The 20,405-nt window shown below is 41.0% G+C and overlaps 1 protein-coding gene across 1 annotated transcript in view; it reads left to right on the forward strand.

The window, feature by feature from the left end:
- Positions 1–378: 378 nt before the first annotated feature.
- Positions 379–20,405, forward strand: part of PSMB7 (proteasome 20S subunit beta 7) — a 57,802-nt gene continuing 37,775 nt past the window's right edge. Inside the window, exons 1-5 of the mRNA XM_057722627.1 lie at positions 379–529; positions 976–1,069; positions 1,834–1,931; positions 2,812–2,952; positions 9,414–9,529. Of these exons, the coding sequence (XP_057578610.1) occupies positions 468–529; positions 976–1,069; positions 1,834–1,931; positions 2,812–2,952; positions 9,414–9,529 (511 nt within the window). The 5' untranslated portion in view covers positions 379–467. The remainder of the gene's footprint in view (positions 530–975; positions 1,070–1,833; positions 1,932–2,811; positions 2,953–9,413; positions 9,530–20,405) is intronic.

Raw genomic sequence — 20,405 nt, forward strand, 5'->3', positions numbered from 1 at the left:
GAGTGTCTCTAATGACTAATGATGTTGAACATCTTTTTTTACAGGCTTCTTGTTCATTTCACAGTAGCCTTTTGAGGCAGCTATTATCCCCATTTGACAGCAGAGGAAACATTCAGAGTTGAGAGGACTTGCTCATTGCAAGGTTGTGCTGGGGCTGTGCCTGGAATTTGGGTGTGTCTGTCTTTGAAGCCCCATGTAGTCGAATTATAAGCAGAAACCACTCTGGTCTAGTCTTTGGTGTGTCCACCTTGGGTAAGTCCTTCCCCCCGGGTCAGTTTCTCCTCCGCGCCACTTGGGGCGCTATACTCCAAACATCTCCAGGCTCCTCTAGGAGCCGGTAACTCTAAGATCAATCATTCTAGCGCGAAGTTTGCTCCGCCCCTTCAGCCCTAGGTGGCTGGCGGCGCCGGAAGTGCTTGCTCTTCTTGCGTGCTCCCGCCCCGGCCCGGAAGTATTTTTTCGGGAAGATGGCGGCAGTGTCAGTGTACGAGCCACCGGTTGGAGGTTTCTCTTTCGATAACTGCCGCAGGTTCGCCCATGCTTGGGGCCGGGTGCAGGGCGGGAGTGGAAGTGCGATGTCGGAGTCGCAGTTGGGTTGCTGTCTGAGCCGAGAAGTCCGAACGAAGGGTGGAGGGCGGGGCCCGCGGCCCGCGGCCCGCGGCGCCTGTGACTCAGGGGAATCAGGGCCTGAGCGTGGGTTTCTCCTGAGGCCGGGTCTGCTCTTCCACTTTCCCAGCGCACCAGGACACCCTCCATCTCCGTATCCTTAGTTGTGGTGCGGGCGCTCTCAGACGCTCTCTTCGCAGGAAAACGGGACAATAGTCCTGCCGTTGGGAGGAGCCAGTGAACAGATGGGCGTGAAAGCAAATGCTAGTAGTTTTTCCTTTTCCCAAGATCCCTATTAGAAACTTTTCGTTCCATTGCGACGCAGTGAGGGTCTGCCCTTCAACGCGTTATTCTCTCATTTGCTCTCAGAAATGCCATCTTGGAAGCCGATTTTGCAAAGAAAGGGCACAAGCTTCCAACGGCCCGGAAAACTGGGACGACCATCGCAGGGGTGGTCTATAAGGTAAGCCGGGACAGGCTGAGAGCAGCGGTGTCTGAAGTAATTGCGGGAACCAGGCCACTTGGCCTCTTTTACTTCTCCGGACTGTGTGAGGAAGGGCACATCTTGCAAAGGTCCTTTAAGAGAGACTGCGTTTGTCAGTGTTGTGCACTTAGCGACAGTTTATCTTCCTTACTCACTTTGCAGAGTTTTCGACAGGAAGCCAATTTTCTGTCTTAAATTGTTACTTTAGGAAGCAGGGTGATGTAATGGGAGAAAACAAGATTTGTTTAACCATTTAGCTTTTTTGCTGTCTCTAACTTTGGGCAGGTCACTTCTCATAGCCACACTTTCCCGTCTATCAGGTGGACATAGTAACTCCTGATTTAAATTGTTGTAAGAGTCAAAAGAGATAACTGGTTGTTGTTGTTGTTGTTGTTAGAGGGAAAGAGTGACATCTTTTAAAAAGAAATTGACAGACGTGGCTATTTTAATGGAAGGATTTCTGCATCTTAATCCAGACTTATATTGGCTCTGTGATTTGTAAGGATCTCACTGAATCTCTGAGCCTTATTTGAAAACAGGAATGATAGTTCTTACCACCTACTGAGGGTTCAACCAGTAATGTTTATTAATAAACCTTTTCTCCAATGCTGAAAGTATAGCACAGTGTTTCAACAGGTGGGGGGAGGGGGAGCAGGGGATGGTCAGTATTGTTCTCCCTAGAGTAGAGAACTGTGGTTTGTACATGTGAAGTTGTTTAAAAGCATGTATATTTTTAAAAACAGGATGGCATAGTTCTTGGAGCAGATACAAGGGCAACTGAAGGGATGGTTGTTGCTGACAAGAACTGTTCAAAAATACACTTCATATCTCCTAACATTTAGTAAGTATTGATTAGTTTGAATAACTCATTTTTAAACACATCAGGGGTAAAATTGAATTTACTGTTTCTCTATAAAACCTGCTGTTAAGCCTGTATTTTCTTTCTGTCTCCCTTAAATGGCATTTCCATCCACCTGAGCCAGCCATCCTCAAGTCCTCTTCTTAAAAAAAAAAATTTTCTTTGGACTTATTTGGCTGTGCCAGGTCTTAGTTGCAGTACCTGGACTGTCCCTAAGTCCCTCATGTCCCCGTTCCCCTCATGTCCAAACTGTTTCACACTTGCTTTTGCTAGGCCCTCTGCTTAGAAATGACCTTTTGTCTCTGCTTGTATAGTCTTTATTCTGTCCTTCCAAATCCAGCTCAAATGAAGCCTCAAAGATCAGAATTAATTGCCCTCTCCTCCAATTTCCTATAGCATTTTCTACCTATGCTACTATTGTATTAAATGTCTCCTCCACTCAGCTTTGAAATCAAATGCTATTACTGTGTCATTTTCTTTATTCTCAGAGCTTTGGAATGACTGGTATCTAGTAGTAAATACTTGGTAGATGTTAAATTGTAAGACTTTTAACATGCCTTGCTCTTTTGTACAACTTGGATGTTTTCTAGGATCAGTAAAATGCACACTCTGTTAAGAACATAGCAACTAAATAATGATTTGAAATGTTCCATTGGGCCACAGAAAATATATTTGCATATAATTAGATGTTCACTCTTAATTTTATGTTTATCTAAGATTGGTTAGAGTAGTTACAGTGCAGATGTACTCAAAAACATCTCTCTGTGTCCTTGAACTTTGTGGAACTTTGCCAAGAAGCTCCACTTCTAATTGAGCCCTTTGGTAATTGAATTTCAGCTACATTTCTAATTGTATTTTTTAGTTGTTGTGGTGCTGGGACAGCTGCGGACACAGACATGACAACCCAGCTCATTTCTTCCAACTTGGAGCTCCACTCCCTTTCCACTGGCCGCCTTCCCAGAGTTGTGACGGCCAATCGGATGTTGAAGCAGATGCTTTTCAGGTAAGGTTCCAGGATGGGGATTTCTGTAGCATCTTTTTCTCATGTCTTAGATTTTCAGCCAAGGGAAGCCTGGAAGCTTGAGAAAAAGCATTCAGAAATACACATTTTATTCCCCCAAAAAACTGTTATGAATGGGCTTATGGTGGGGTTTTTTTTTTTTTTTTGGTCTTCCTCATGAATGAATCACATGTGACCAATCGGGTCATTTGCTGAGGCTTAGAGTACTGCTGGATTAAAAAAAACCTTTTTTGTTCATAGTAAGAAAGTCAGAGCTGGAAGGAACCTTTGAGTTCATCTTGCGAACACACACAAACACAAATAATTGTTTTTTCTCTTTTAAGGGCAAGATAACTATGGAATGAGAAGTGATATTTGTAATTGGTTGTAAATGAGTATAATAGCATTACTATTAACCAACGCTTATTTGTTTGTGCCAGGCCCTAGGCTAAGTGCTTAATGTACAATCTCACTTTATCCTTTTAGCTCTGAGAGAGAGTCTGTTAATGTCTCTGCTTTATAAGTGAACAGACTGAGGCTTAAAGAGGTGCAGTCATTTGCCTAACCTGACCTTCACTCCCTGCTGACACCCACAGAGAGTTCCTCTTAGTAGTTTTCTAAGTAGTTAGTAATCACATCATCACTTTGTGTTTGTATAGGTTGAGACAGTTTTCGAATTTTAAGTCCATTTTCTCATTTGCTTCTAGTAAAAAGAAGAGCGACAGTGTAGTATAGTGGAAATAGCCTGGGTATTTAGTCTTGAGTTGGAACACTGGCATCTTTTGTGACCTGCCTTACCTTTAGCAAATTCTCTTTTCTTTGCTTCTTTTTTCTTTTTCTTTTTTTTGGAGGAGGCGGGGATGCATTTGGGTCTTCATTGCTGTGCGCAGGCTTTCTTTGGTTGTGTCGAGTAGGGGCTGCTCTTAGTTGCGGTATACGGGCTTCTCATTGCGGTGACTTCTCTTGTGGAGCACAGGCTCTAGGCACGCAGGCTTCAGTAGTTGCAGCATGAAGGTTCAGTAGTTGTGACACGTGGGCTTAGTTGCTCCCAGCATGTGGGATCTTCCTGGACCAGGGCTCGAGCATTGGCAGGCGGATTCTTAACCACTGCGCCACCAGGAAAGTCCTGTCCTCTTTCCTTCTTTACAGAATGTGCATCAGAATACCTTTTTAAAATTTTTTAAAAATTTGATCAGAGGCCTTTATTCTGGTCCTTGTCATTCATTAAGCAACCTACGCAAAACATTTTCTTTATCTCTACCCCAGGTGGTAGCAGCTGGATCCAGGCCTGTGAGTTAAAGGGGAGCAAGAACAGAAAGCAGAGATTGTAAGCTGGCAGCTCACAAGCCATATTCAGCTTGTAGAGAAGTTTCATTTGGGTCACATAGTGTTTTAAAAAAAGGGGGGGGTGCAAATAATTATAAGTTGGGAGATTTGAATTTAAAATATGGATTTCCAGCTTCTTTTGATAAAAACTCATAAAGTGGGCAGTAATCTGGGACTGAGTGGCAGCTGTTGCTTTTAGAAGTGGGAGCATGTGGGGAATTCCCTGGCAGTCCAGTGGTTGAGACTCAGAGCTTCCACTGCAGGGGGCCTGGGTTTGATCTCTGGTTGGGGAACTAAGATCCTGCAAGCTGGGTGGCACGGCCAAACAAAACAAAACAAAAAATAAAACAACAACAAAAAAAAGTGGGAGCATGTGTTCTGGTCTGTCTGTTCACTTCCCTGTTTCCTGCCTGGCTCTTGCCTTCCTGTGAATTTGCAGGTCTTCATCTACAAAGGTAGCATGGCCCCTGGGCTCTCAGTAAGTGGATAAGAGGTTTAATGTAGCTGTGCAGCAAGGCCAGTAGAATAGTTCCTATTTTACAGGAGAGGATACCAGGGTTTATGAGTCATATGGGCAGGAAGCCTAGTCATATCTACCCAAGTCCTGCTCTGGCTGTACTGAGCCTTTATGTCAGTGATTTCCATTTATTTATGTACATAATCATCATCCTAATCCTGGAGAATTATCGCCTATCAAGTAAATTCTTCCAGTACAGTGTGAGAACTTGTTAAAGCACAACTGTTGTCAAGATAACTGAAGACATTTGTGGTTTTGATTTTAAATACAAAGCTCCCTCTGGTGGTTTGTGTGGTGCATTACATTTAAAACAATGTTTAAACTTGTAAAACTGCAGTAAATAGCATATTTCAGGGTTGCTTGCAGTATCATTTAAAGCATTTAGCTAAATCTGGCAGATGTTTATGTTAATCTCTTTAGAATGTTTCAGGAATTCTAAGTTCTTTTTTTTAGGTGTTTTATTATCTTTAATATGCTTTGTAAAAGTTAAATTTTATCAAAGTTTTGAGAAGAATGCTTAAAAAGTTAAACCAAGATAATTACAGTTCTTTATGTCTTTTGACATTTTTGTTGAGTTACATAAAGTGAGTCACTAGTATAGGGAAAAAAGCATAGGATTTGACTTTAGAACTTTGCTTCAGATCCTGTCTACAGTGCTTACATTCATGTGACCTTGGGCTGTTCACCTCACCTTTCTTAGCCTCAATTTCTTTCCCAATAAAATGGAGAAAATAGTTCTGTCTCTCTAACTTTTGAGTCTCTCTAACATTTGAGGAGGAAATGAATAAAGAAACAAGGCTTATGCAGTGCCTAGTACAGAGCCTGATACACAGTTAGACCCTTATTCAGAGGTTGAAAAAGAATACAGGGTGTACTCTTCTTGCTGTTTTTTTCCCCCTGAATAATTCATTTCCTTGTATGTGAATCAGTGAGAAAAAAGGTTTTGATAAACAGAAGTGGACATCTTTTTCCTTGTTTAAACAGTGCTTTTATATTACTTCTGTGATGGCTAGGTATAGAAGACGTAAGTCATACTTTTTCCTTCTGAACGTGGAGCCTCCTTGTTGAGTCTAGCAGAAATCTTTGATATGCTATTCTGTATTCTGGAAACTTTGAATATGTAGAGACTTTAAAAGTTCATTATATTGTACTTTTTTTTCCCTTATGAAAGTAATGTATATTTATAGTAGAAAAATGAAAATACTGAAAAGCCCAAAGAAAAATATTAAAATTTTGTCGTTTAGGAAGAATCACATTTTGGCTGGGTGTATATACTTCTAGTCTTTTTAATTTGCTTATTCTTTCCTTCATTCATTTGACCCTTCCTCTCTCTCTTCCTTTCATATTACAAGTGCATGTTCACAGTAAAAAAGCTAGAAGATAGAGACAAACAAAAAAATTTAGAAAATATCTGAATTTCTACTACCCACAAGCAGTTGGTGCTAACAGATTATTGTACACTCTTCAAGGTTTTTCCTGTTTAATGGTGCATTTGTTCCATTAAAATGGGGTCATAGTTGTGCTTTTTATCCCATAATATAATCTAATCTTTTTGCCTACCAGTGCATCTTGAATAATTTCCATGTTGGAGTATTTCAGAAAGAAAATAACCTTTTTATGAATTATTGTAAAAGTAATATATCATCATTGTAAAAAATTCAAGACAGTGTAGAAATGTGAAAAGGAAGTAGATTTCAGCTGACGTTCTGCCACTTAAGCACATGCACTATGAATCTTTGAGATCTGTTTTTTCAGACCCTTTATACTATGCATATATACTCGTGTAGGTACTTGCAAAGATGGAATCCTACTATATGTGTTGTTTTGTAACTGACCCTGTTCACATAACAGTATATTGTGAATATTGTTCCCATCAGTAGACGAGTTCAGCATCCAGAGAGTTTTACCTTGAGCCCCTGGAGGTGTTCTGGAGACCTCTAACTCTCCTGAAATAGTGAAGAACTTGTGGGTGGACACTTGTTATGGGCGAGGGTTCCACAATTTTAATCATTTTTTTGGAGGGGTCTGTGCCTCATAAAAATATAAGAACCATTGATCGAGATCGATATCCTAATTTTTGTTGGATCATAATAATCTATGTTATTAACCATTTCTTTTAATCAGTAATACTGATTTCCTTATTAATTAATTAATTAATTTATTGGCTGTCTTGGGTCTTCTTTGCTTTGTGTGGGCCTTCTTTAGTTGCGGTGAACGGGGCCTTACTCTTTGTTGCGGTGAGCAGCTTCCCATTGCGGTGGGTTCTCTCGTTGCGGAGCATGGGCTCTAGGCGCATGGGCTCTAGGCGCATGGGCTGCGGTAGTTGTGGCTCGCGGGCTCTAGAGTGCAGGCTCAGTAGTTGTGGCGCATGGGCTTAGTTGCTCTGTGGCATGTGTGATCTTCCAGGAGCAGGGATCGAACCTGTGTTCCCTGCATTGGCAGGCGGATTCTTAACCACTGCACCACCAGGGAAGTCCCTATTAACCAATTTTTGAAGATTAACAGTATTGCCTGTTTTAAGGTATTTAAGGTATATAAAGTATTCTATGGACCCTTTGGAATGTAGAATCTTTAGGTACCTGTGTTATTAATTCTTTAGGCCATATTCTAAAATAAATTCCTAGAAGTGGAATTGCTGGGTTAAAGGTAGGCACATTTAACATTTTTTTTAAATTTATTTATTTATTTATTGGCTGTGTTGGGTGTTCATTGCTGTGCATGGGCTTTCTTTAGTTGTGGTGAGCGGGGGCTACTCTTCTGTTGCAGTGCGCAGGCTTGTCATTGTGGTGGCTTCTCTTGTTGAGCACGAGCTCTAGGCATGTGGGCTTCAGTAGTTGTGGCACATGGGCTCAGTAGTTGTGGCTCACAGGCTTAGTTGCTCCGAGGCATGTGGGATCTTCCTGGACCAGGGCTCAAACCCGTGTCCCCTGCATTGGCAGGCGGATTCTTAACCACATTTAACACTTTGATACATATTGTCAAAATTGTCCTTAAGAAAGATTGTACTAAGTTGCACTACCATCAGTAGTGTGTGAAAGATGTAGCATGGTTTTTAATGATTGTGTAGCGTTCTGTTATATAGCTGTATTAGTTTAGCTAATTCTGTTTCCACTTTTTTAGCATCATAAACAGTTAGTGCAGTAAACATTCTTATGCATTCATTTCTGCGTGTTTGTTCTTTTATATCCTTAGAATTAGATTCCCAGAAATAGAATTTCTGGATTAATTTTTAAGGATTTCATTGACTTTCAAAAGTATCTTTGACTCTTTTAAAGGCATCAAACAGATTATGTTTTAGCTTGAAAGAGAACTCGCTGGTTATTATAGACTTTAACTAAACAACCCATTTGGCAGGCATTTGGTGTAGTGGATTCAGCACTGGGCTGAGGTGGGAGTGGTGGGTCTGGTGATTCTGGCTTCTCATCCCAGAGCCCTGGGATCTAGTCTGATGCTGCTGCAGCTTGTATGGCTCAGGCCCAGTTTCTTCCCCTGTCTGGGCTACTGTTCCCTCTTGAGGCTGCTTCTAAAATCCTTTCCTGTTCTTTATTTTTTCACTTATAAATGGAAGATTTAAAATAATAAATTGGTAATCAAGGGACACAGGAAATATTAGACTTGATCTAGAGTGCTTCCTGATGGGTAGGTATGTTTCAGACAGTATAAAATTATGACTTTGATTGGTTCTTGAGTTAATTTATGTCAGTCTTAATGATTGTGTCATTAGGCAAATTCAGCATGTGTTGGTTTCATTTTTCCTCCCAAAGAGCTAAAGGCTCACAGTGGAGAACTTTAAATCCAGCCTGTTTATCTAGCATAGCAGTTCTAGTGGTAAAAAAACTGAACAAGATACAGGGAAAGCAATCTAGGGAGGCAGAAAACCAACCAAGTAGAGTGTCCAAAGGAACAAATATGTGCAGAATTAAATAGAGGTGGGGTGGGGTGGAAAATCTATTCTCACCCATGTTCCTGAGAGATACAGCTTTAAACTGTGGGCAGCAGCAGTGGGTTTTATAGGCTTTCATGGAGTTATTTCATCATTCACTTCCCTGCATGATGACATACTTCTCTCCTTTACTCAGTATGAGCTCATCTCTGTCATAATTATGTGGATTTATTCAAGGAAAAGGTGTTTTGACATTAGCCATTTTCCTATGAGGCTATGGTGAGGTTGATAATTTGAACAGCTTTCGTTTAGCAGCAACTCATTGTTGACTTGGAAGGGAGCTTATCTGCTAATCACAGAGAGGTATGATGGGGAGGGTGCTGATGATCTTTGGAGTAAGCCAAGCTTGGCTCTGAAATGAATGCCTTTGGGTTGGTTTTCTCTTCTCTACAGTGAGAATTATAGTGTCTTCTTTTGAAGGGAGTTGTGAGACTAAGATGTAAGGTACATGGAGTGCCTCACACAATTTACCATTTTCATTGACTGATGGTAGATGTTCAAGTATGTTTCTTCCATTCCCTATTTTTTCCCCCATCAAAACAGTAACTATTTAATGAAGCAGTAGTAGCGTAAGAAAAGCTTTTTGTTGTCTGACTTCTCATACAGCTTTCGGTTGAGTTACAGTGATGCAATGTAGACTCATTTTTTTTTTTTCCTTATGCATACTCTGATCACCAGGTATCAAGGTTACATTGGTGCAGCCCTAGTTTTGGGGGGAGTAGATGTTACTGGACCTCACCTCTACAGCATCTATCCTCATGGATCAACTGATAAGTTGCCTTATGTCACCATGGGTGAGTGAAATGTTTCCCTGATGTTTCAGAATTCTCTTATTTACCAAGGTGGTCTCTTAAAGAGCTGGTCTGTTTCCTGATAAGAGGAGGCAGTGCAATGCAGTGCTTTAATTCCTTCTACAAATATTTATTGAGTTCCTGCTAGGAATTAGGCCCTGTTTTGTGTGCTTGGGATACAGCAGAGGACAAAATTTAGATAAAGATTCTTGCCTGCAAGGAGTTTATATTTTAGTGGAGGTGGATAGACAATAGCAGCAACTATTATAGATATATTTATAATATGTTAAAAAGTGGTAAATACTAGGGAAAAAAAAATAATGCAGGTAATATTATACTACAGTTATGTAAGATATTACCTTTGGGGGAAACTGAATCAAGGGTGTACAAAAACTTGATGTATTATTTCTTACATCTGCATGTGAATTTACAATTATCTCAAAACAAAAAGTTAAAAAAAATTAATGCAGTACAAGGGGACTTGAGAGTGTTATGGTGGAAGGCAGATAGTAATGTTAAAAGGAAGGTTAAAGTTAGGTTCATGAAGAAGGTGAGGTTTGAGTGGTAGGGCCTCCCAGATAGAGGGAAGGCTAGAGTTGAGGCCTCACTGGGGGAACAGTCTTGGTACATGCAGAGATTTTTTTTTTTTTAAGCTGGAGTGACTGGTGTCCCTCTCTGCCACTTAATCTCTGAGGGATCCTGGGCATTTAATTCCTCCCTGAACCTTGATTTTCTCACTTGTGAAATGGTATCAGTAATACCTACCATGCATACCAGGTAATATGATTAGAAATAATGTATGTAAAGCATCTGGTGCAGTGCCTGGCCTATAAATAGTAACTACACTTTTTAAATCAGCTCTGTACATTTGTATTTTTGCTCTAAATGCTAGATAAGAGTATTTTTAATGACTAAAAAGGAAAAAGTGATAAAATAATATTTAGAAAAGTTGGGATTTTTGAGTTTAACTTTCATGCTAAATTTCTGAGTGAAATTGCATATGTCCAGAAATTTGAGTAGGTCATGTGTAACTGGCATTTTTCCAGTTGTTGTTAACCTTTTACATTTTCTGTCTTGCTCTCTTGGCTCTACAGAGCCAGGAATAACTGCTGCCTTGAATAGTTTGGAAATTACTAGTTTGAGACTTCGCTCTTCCATTCCATTTAATACACAAGCCTCTTATAAGATTTGTATACAACAGATGTTCCCTGTTTGTGAGAAGAATGATTTGCCCCCAGATACCATATGGAATAATTATTTTAAAATGAAGATACAGTAATTTTAGAATTGTTCTGAATTGCTTTTTCCATTTTATTTGTCATCTCCATCAAAGCACTGCTTTTATTTCTCCTCGTCTGATGCCTTTAAATGGTAGTAAAAGTGGAATAGCCTTTTCTACTAAGTAGTTCCATTTCTTTTTTTAATTAAAAAAATTTCACACTTACAGGAAAGTAACAGTAATGTACAATGAACAGTCATATGTACCCTTTACTCATGTTTGACGATTGTTGACATTTTACCACATTTTTGCTCACTCTATGATATTATTATTGTTATTTTTTGTGTGTATGGAAGCATTCGAGAGTAAATAGCGGACACCATAACCCTCTACTTCAAAATCCTTTAGATATTCTCTTACATCACCTTGATAAAATCATCAAAATCAGGAAGTTTACCATTGATACAAAGCCTTTTCATTTTTAAAAAAAATAAATGTATTTATTTATTTATTTTATTGGCTGTGTTGGGTCTTTTTTGCTGTGCGCGGGCTTTCTTTTTAGTTGTGGTGAGTGGGGGCTACTTGTTCGTTGTGGTGTGCGGGCTCCTCATCCATGGCTTCTCTTGTTGTGGAGCATGGGCTCTAGGTGCGTGGGCTTCAGTAGTTGCAGCACATGGGCTCAATAGTTGTGGCTCACAGGCTCTAAAGCGCAGGCTCAATAGTTGTGGCGCACGGGCTTAGTTGCTCCACGGCATGTGGGAATCTGCCTGGAGCAGGGATCGAACCCATGTCCGCTGCATTGGCAGGCAGATTCTCAACCACTGCGCCACCTAGGAAGCCCCAAAGCCTTTTCATTTTTAAGATGGGAAAATTGAATCGGTTTCTGTTGCTTTTGAACTGTAGTAATTTGCCTTATGAGCATAATCCTGAATTTAGGAAAAGTTGTTGAGAGTGAGTGAAGTAGATTTGTGTCTGCTCCTTTCATTCCTGCAATTCCACTTTGTGCTCTGTCCTGGCTGCCAGCGATCTTGCTTCCCTCCAAGTCCAGTGTGAGTCCAGGGTGCTGGCTGCACAGCTTTGAGTTCATGGTACACTTCTACAGAGAAGTCATTACTCTCCACAGTCTGGTTTTGCTTTCATAAAAGATTAACAAGAGCAAGACATCAGTAACACCTGATTTTAGATACATGGGTATGTTGTTACTTTGAGGTTTAGTTTGTTTGTTCATCTATTCATTTATTTATCAACTCTTTCTTGAGTGCCATCCAGGCTCCACAGAGAAAGCCTAGATCAATCCTTGCCCTCAGCGTATTCCCGGTGTGATGGGGGAGACAGGTGTTTAAACTGACAAGGGCAGTAGGTACAAAGGCCAGTGGAGGCCCAAGGGAGAAGGGGTCACATCTAAACTGGAAGATTTCAGGGAAAGCCTCACTTCACTTTGAGCTGAATCCTAAGAGAAGGATAAGTTACTTTCACTCATTTATCAGATTTTTTTTTCATGAAATTAAGATATTATATTTTATTTTACTTTTTAAGCTCTTTATTGGAATATAATTGCTTCACACTGTTGTGCCAGTTTTTGCTGTACAACACAGTGAATTGGCTGTATTTATACATATATCCCCATATCCCCTCCCTCCTGCGACGCTCTCCCACCCTCCCTATCCCACTCCTCTAGGTCATCACCCATCATCAAGTTGATCTCCCTGTGTTATGCGGCAGCTTCCCACTAGCTACCTGTTTTACATTTAGCAGTGTATATATGTCAGTGCTGCTCTCTCATTTCATCCTAGCTTCCCTTTCACCTCCGCCCCACCCTGTGTCCTCAAGTCTGTTCTCTGCATCTGCATCTTTATTTTTGCCCTGTCACTGGATTCATCAGTACCATTTTTTTTAAATTCCATATATATATATGTTAGCATACGGTATCTGTTTTTCTCTTTCTGGCATACTACGCTCTGTATGACAGACTCTAGGTTCATCCACCTCACTACAAATAACTCAATTTCATTCCTTTTTATAGCTGAGTAATATTCCATCATATATATGTGCCACATCTTTTTTATCCATTCATCTGTTGATGGGCATTTAGGTTGCTTCCATGTCCTGGCTATTGTAAATAGTGCTGCAGTGAACATTGTGGTACATGTTTCTTTTTGGGTTATGGTTTTCTCAGAGTGTATGCCCAGGAGTGGGATTGCTGGGTCATTATGGTAGTTCTGTTTTTAGTTTTTTAAGGAACCTCCATACTGGCTGTATCAATTTTCCCGTAGTGACTGTACCAATTTATGTTCCCACCAACAGTGCAGGAGGGTTCCTTTTTCTCTGCACCCTCTCCAGCATTTATTGTTTCTAGATTTTTTGATGATGGCCATTCTGACTGGTGTGAGGTGATACCTCATTGTGGCTTTGACTTGCATTTCTCTAATGATTAGTGATGTTGAGCATATCGGATGTTTTTTTTTTTAGCATCTACTGTGTGCTAGGCACTGGGAATGTAGTGTCAACACAGCACATGTCCTCAGAGTTTATAGCCTTGTGCAGGAGATAGGAATTAAACAAGTAAATACACACAAAACTAAAAGAATGTACTATGCTAAGTGCCCTGGAGGAAAAGAACAGTAATGAGAAAATAACAGGAAGGAGTATGTGGATAATAACAGGAAGGAGTTTGGGAAGTCCTTACTGGGCAAGTGACATGAAAACATTTCCTAATGAAAGTAATTTATGAACATGACAGAGCATTCAAATGGGGAAAAATATTCCATGAAAAGTAAGTCTATTTCATATTTCTCCAAAGTAATCACTGCTGGGGTTATTTTATTTTTCTCAGAAAATGTTTTTTGATCCATCTTCATATATATCTGTCATTTGTCATCTGTCTGTCTGTCCCTATTAAAAATACACAACTGAGGTCATGCTGTAAATACTGTTCTGTTACTGTTAACTTGTTTTGAAGAAGTTTTTTTTATCAGTGCTTGTAGATCTATGTCAAGTCTATAAGAACATCTTCATAGAATTATATGTCTCTACCATGATTTAGTGACCCATTCTCCTATTGATAGGTATGTGTCTTGGTGTACTTGTATAAGTACACCTGATAAATTCTTAGTAGTGGAGTTCTGGATTAGGGTGTGCACGTGTATTGCTCAGAGATCTCTGGTGCAAGCATTAGAATCACTGGATGATTTAGGAAAGGAGGTTTTGTTTTTTTTTTAAAGGATAGTAGGTAGCTTGCAGAATAGCTGGGAGGGCAAGAACTGGATTTGGAACCAAAAACAGTATCAGAAATAATGCTGCAGGACTTCCTAGGTGGCGCAGTGGTTAAGAATCTGCCTGCTAATGCAGGGGACACAGGCTCAAGCCCAGCTCCTGGAAGATCCCACATGCCATGGAGCAACTAAGCCCATGAGCCACAGCTGTTGAGCCTGTGTGCTGCAACTATTGAAGCCCACACTCCTAGAGTGAAGCCCACGCTCCTAGAGCCCGTGCTCCACAACAAGAGAAGCCACCCCAGTGAGCAGTCCGTGCACCACGATAAAGAGTAGCCCTCACTCACAGCAACTAGAGGAAGCCTTTGTGCAGCAACAAAGACCCAACACAGCCAATAAAATAAATAAATAAATAAATCAATAAATTAAAAGAAAGAAAGAAAGAAAGAAAGAAAGAAAGAAAGAATGCTGCAGAGTAGGCCATTGCAGGTGAAGGCAGAATGCTGCAGACCACACTGCTGGCCCAGCTGGCACAGGCCCTGGCTGCCTTGTCCAGAGCTGAGGCTTCCTGCCGTCACATTCACTGTCAGAGAGTTCCTGATGGGGAAGGGTAGGTGCTTGCTTGGTGATGATTGGTAAAGCTCAGTCATCCATTTATAAGGTGGTGGGGTTCCCCACACACAGAAAGGAAGTATAGCTACTGGGCAGCCTCCAAAAGTGACAGATGGCTGACCATAAAGTGCGCTTTACCTTTGAGAGCTATTGCCAAATTGCCCTCCAAAAAGATTGTATTCCACCAAGAGAATATGGGAGTGCCTTTCTCTTATAAACTCCCCTACTTTGGGTATTCTTGCCAGTCTGGTAGGTGAAAGAAGGGAAAAAGTAACTTTTAAGCTGAGACCTGAATGATAAGTAGTAATTAGCCAGGGATTTGCCACCCTACTCCCTACCCTCAACCGAAGGACTTCTTAGGCCCTGCGGTGCACAAGCAACTAGTTAGGTCCAAGAACTGGAAGGCCAGAGTTTGCCAGATGGGTGAGGGAAGTGCAGTGGGTGGGGGGGAGTGTTCCATGCTGGGAGCACAGCAGAATCAGAGGCATAGAGAGATGAAGATGTATGGACGTTCAGGAGGGTGGAGCAGAGGCAGGGCTGGAAAGCTAGGCCGCGGAGAGTCCCGATAGTACAAGCTGAGTTTGACTTTGTCCTGGAGGTTTCCATTTACTGTGTTCAAGCCAGGGGATGATAGGATAAGAAGCACTTGTTAGAGCAGCCTGACAGCTCTCCGAAGGAGGGTTGGCATGGGGGAGTCTGGAGGCAGAGAGGGAGATTACACTCTGCTGGAAATGTTGAGAATGTGGACGGGTCCAGTGGCACAGGGATGGCCACGGTCATCACAGAGAGCACTCAGAAATCAGCTAGCTGTTAGGCCCCATCCTGGGTCTCTGATCATCCTCTTCTGTCTTCCTCAGTGCCACTTCCTTCCTGGCTCTTGACTGCAGTGTTGCAGTAACTCCTCCAGTGGGGTCACCTCCCTTTCAGTCGGGCTCTAGACCCGTTTTTCTGTTTCATTTCCTCTTCCTCCTCCACTTATACCTTAGGTGTTTGTGGCAACAGACCCCTTGCCCCTTTCTGAACTGCCCTTCACACCCTACTGTTGCCATGCTGCCTTCTTTCAGAAATGCGTTTTCTGCCCAGAGTATTTCTACTCATCCTCCAAGGTCTAGTCCAGAAGCCATTCCCTCGTGACTGTCTCAGGCTGTTAGCAGGTCCCTGTCCAGGAATTTGGTGTGAAACTTGATTCCAGGATTTCAACCTTGTCCGTGCCCTGCTTTCCCCAGCCCTGTCCTTCCTGCCTCTGCAAGAATCTGAGCTCTCTTGTCAGTAGAATCCGTCTTGCTCCCAGAGTCTCACAGAGTCCTGCGTGACTCAATGAATATTTGATGGTGAATTTTCTGATTCTCTAACTTGCTTGTGCCAAAGCATATATGAAATCTAGTGTTAGAAACCGTAACTGCTGTTTATTGTTTGTGAACAGTTTACAGTACCCCTGGAGTAGAGTTGGTTTAGATTGTGTTCCATTTGTGTGGCCCCAGTTGAGCCATTAAGAGAACAGCACAAAGCATTGCATATGTGATAGGTCCTTTTTTTTTCTTTCTTTTTAAAGCTTAGTATTGTTTTAAATTTAAAGCATATTTGGAAGTGTCTCTGTGTCAGTGTCTGCTGGTGCTGTCATATTATTTTCAGTTAAAATTTTATGCAAGGGATGGTATCATTGCCTTCTTATTGATGAGAAACCTTGATGAGAAACTTAGATTTACTAACCTGCCCATTACTGCCCTGCCTGTAAGCAGCAAAGCTGGGATTTGAACCCTTGTCTTTCAGCTCAAGCAAGCCTGAGCTTATCACAACGGCTTTGATTTTTCTCATCTTACAGATGTTACTTCATTAAGCTATTAAGCCTTGCTTCTGAATACTAAAAATATTTATACAAATTCCCTAGGGACATTTATTTAGCATATTTTGGACTGCTTTTTGTGTAGATTTTCTATCCTACGTATTAAAAACAGTATTTACTGAAGTAGCTTTCTAGTATCAAAGAACATTTTAAAAAATTATACACAATTCAACCACCCAAAGACAACATGAATTTTATATTTTGTTTTTTTCTAATCCAAGTCCCTTGTGAAGAGGAGACTTTTATCAGAGAATGTGAAATAAAATACAGTTTTTATGCTGTCCTGGTTTTGTCGTTGTCATTCTTTTAGTTTCTTTTAGCCATTGTTCACTTTTGAGCAGGGCTTGATGCCTCTTTCCTTGCAGTGGGAGCTGTGCTGGGCTGCCTTTCTTCCTGATGGAGTTCTTCCAGCTTCCCATGGAGGTGGTGGTGGTTTTTCTCCCCCTACCCCCCGCCTTTTTTTTTTTTTTGAGGGGAAGGGGCGCTGGATAGTGAGAAAGAACCCCAGAAGTGCCAAAATTTGGTGGTTTTTTGTTTTAATTCATTGACTGATTTTGGGTGAGCTACAAACTAAATCTCCAGCTACAGATAACATAGAAGGCCCTCCTAAATGAAATGTGCCCACTGAATGTTAACGTTCCCTGTGGGATTGAGGCTTTCCGCAACCGTGGTGTAAGTGAGAAAATGAATATTTCATGTAAATTCTCATGTTTTAGTGAAATTATGAGTTTTTTATTATGAGAAAGAAAAATACAACTTTGTGATGAATCTTTTTTTTTTTTCTGAGTGATTTGACAGTAAGAGCTGGAAGCTACAAATTACCCGTAAGACAAGGGTGTCTAAATTTTGTCTACCCAATGGGCCTGTATTGGCGACTAGCCAGGCGCCTGAAGGCTACTCTTAATTTACATGGAACAGAAGACACCTGTCTTGTCTTGCGCGTCTCTAACATGCTGGCACAGCTCCTTCAGCACAGGGCCCAGGAGCCTCCTCGCTGAGGGTTTGCCTTCCCGAGAGTTTGCGTAAAGAGAAGAATATATCGAGCTCCTCGTGGTGTGGCCCTCGGACAGCTTCTGTCCTAAAATCTTTTTTGTGAACAGAATTTTGACATAAAGATAGCAGTGTTCATCCAGCAGCTTTCCAGCTACAGCGCCAGCAGCTGTTGTGAGACGCTTTACTGATTTAATCTTTGCACCGCTGTGAGGTGGCTACTATCATCCCTGTCTTACGGATGAGAAAATTGAGGCTCAGAGAGGTGTGCTGAGGTCATGTAGCCTGGAGATGCGGGATTTGGCATGAGAGCCCTGATCTCTGTGACTTTTCCCCCTTGGCTTTGTTACTGCTGTGAGTAGTGTGTGGCATGTGGTCCAGACCAAATGTGAGATTTGGTCCATTCTCAAAAAAGAAGAAAGGACCCCTTAGGTTTCATTTAATTATTTCTTTTTTAAGAAAATAATTTGCAAGAGACTGCAGGTGATCGATTAGTGTGATTGTGGAAAGCCAGGCAAGATTTTTGACTTTTCTTTATTAAGAAAGGGAAAAGGGTTATGGTTTTTTTTTTTTAATAGACAAAGTGTGGGCTCTTTTAATTCTCAGATTAATTAGCTTATTCTTTTAACTTGCCAGGTTTTCTTTATTAAGCAAACTGAAGTAGTGTCAGGAGAAGCTTGGGACCATCTTTTGCTATTAGTTTGGCAGTGTTCCTTGTAGCTGCATTGGCAACATATATAAAATTTTTATTTTGCCCACTTATTCACATAGAGAATTAATATGAATGAAATTTAAAGCACGACATTCCTGGAAATGAGGCCCTTGGACAATTTAGGAATACTAAGTTAAGGAATAACCATTGATATGCACCATTAGGGAAGCCTTTGGGTCACTGCCAGGGCCATCCAGGTAAAATTCTATCTCCAGATAAATGGGTTATACAATTTTCTAATTACTGGAATGTACCTCTTATGTCCCAGTTTACAGAACCCCCTAGCAATTAAAAAGATTCAGGACAGAGTAGTAAACATACTGGATGTCTCACCTTGTGGGCAAAGAAGAGTCTTAGAATTAAGTTGGAACTTAGGAACATCAGTAGGGAATTCACACCTGCCGTTTTCTCCATATTTTTACACTAAAGTGCAACCTGTGTGCAGACATTTTGTTATCTCTACATGACTCGATTTGAAAAAATTTCCTGCTCTGTATCAAATCAGTGCACTACAAGATGGCAAATATTTCTTCCACGTTCATTTTCAACTCTGAAATCAGCTGTGAATTCAGTAGCACTGTATTTAATTCATAGGCCCTTGTGAAAGCCTTCTCAGAGGGCACATGACCTTGTAGCTCTAGTGTTGCTGGAAATTCTTTTTCCTGACTAGTGTGGGCCGGGTGACTGGGTATTCTGTAAGCATGGGTTTCCGTCAGGACTGGAGTGAGTCTCAGCCCCTGCTTTCTGTGGGTCAGGGGCTGTGCAGTGGTGGGAACCCCATCCTGGTGGAAGCTTTGTCCATACAGCCAGTGACCACCCAGAGCCGGCTTTTCTGTAACCACCTGAGGTATTACCTAGAATCCTAGAGAAAGAGATGGAAGCCCTGGCTTCAGTCAGCCCTGCTTGACCAGAGCTAGTCACCTAACCTCTCTGTACCTCAAACCCCTCATTTCTAAAAAGAAGCTGATTTTTTTTGACTTGAAGGTCACTGGGTTATTGAGGACGCTGCAGTGTCGCGTGTGTGTGAATATGCTCTATAAAGCACTATATGCTTTTCCCTTGCATATGTTGCTGTGGCGTTATTTTTAATTTTTTGAGGTGGGGTGGGATAGTGAAAAGAGCTGGTCTTTGCAGTCAGACTGGGTTCAGCTCTTAAGTCCAACTTTATATAGCTGTTTGACTATGAGTGTTGATTTCTCCTTCAGGAAAATGGGGGTTAGAGAATCTGTTCCATGGGAAATGTGTGAGGATTGTGAGATATCATGTGTAAAAATCTTTGTGTGTAGAACATCATTGGTGTTTGGTGCATGGTGTTTTGATAATTTTAGTGCTAACACATTCTCTGTGTGCAGTTCTGTGTACTAAGATTTTTCTGGCACTTTTTCCTGCTTTGATTAATATAAATAAGATGAATTTCAGAAGATGTGAAATGTGCAATGCATGGATTTTGTATCTTAAAATTTATACCACTGTGGAATGCCAGGAATTAAGCAACTGGGAACCAAAAGCCCATGAAAGTTGGATTATGCATCTTGATTCCTGGTTGTTGCAGAGGTGGTACTAAGCCAATAGATGGTGCCGTTATGTTAGGAAATGAGAAAGTATTTACCTCTACAGTTCATGTTGTTTCAGGGAATGTAATAGAACCAGGCCTTGCTGGTTCTTCATCTCTTCTTATTAGAGTGGACTTTGTTCTTGATTTTGTGTAAAAAATATTAAATGTCTCTTGTAGGTAAAATAGTGAGGTATTGAATTAATGTTAGGGTGCTCTTCTTCCTGTTTTTTCGGCTCTGACATTTTTCCATGAAGTCTTTGCTGATTTGAGTTCAGTCCTTAGTCTACAACGAAGTAAAAGCCCTTGCCAGGAGTACATTGCAGAAGTTGAATGCAGTGTGCACACTTTTAAGTCCTTTGCTTTAAACCCCATTTCAGAGAGAGTGGAGTTAATCAGTTCATCATTACCTGCTCTTGTTTCAGAATTGGCCCTACTACAAAAAGTGCCTTTATGTTCTCATAATCTAATGCTTGATGATCTTTTACTTTCTTTTGGACAGACCAAGTGGAAAGTCATTTTGTGCATCACAAGACTTTTCATGTGGAGGTCATATAACTAGGGATTTGCTGACAACTAAAGCTGCCATTTACTAGCTGTGTGGTTTTGGTTAGATTCCTCTACCTCTCTGGTCTTAGTGTTTGTTTTCGTTTTTCATCTATAAAATGGGGATAATACCATCTAGTCCACAGATGAATAAAGTGAAAAAATATATGTAACAGTGCTTTGCACATTTTTT

The sequence above is a fragment of the Hippopotamus amphibius genome, chromosome 2, assembly GCF_030028045.1.
Source record: "Hippopotamus amphibius kiboko isolate mHipAmp2 chromosome 2, mHipAmp2.hap2, whole genome shotgun sequence".
NCBI classification, from domain to species: domain Eukaryota; kingdom Metazoa; phylum Chordata; class Mammalia; order Artiodactyla; family Hippopotamidae; genus Hippopotamus; species Hippopotamus amphibius.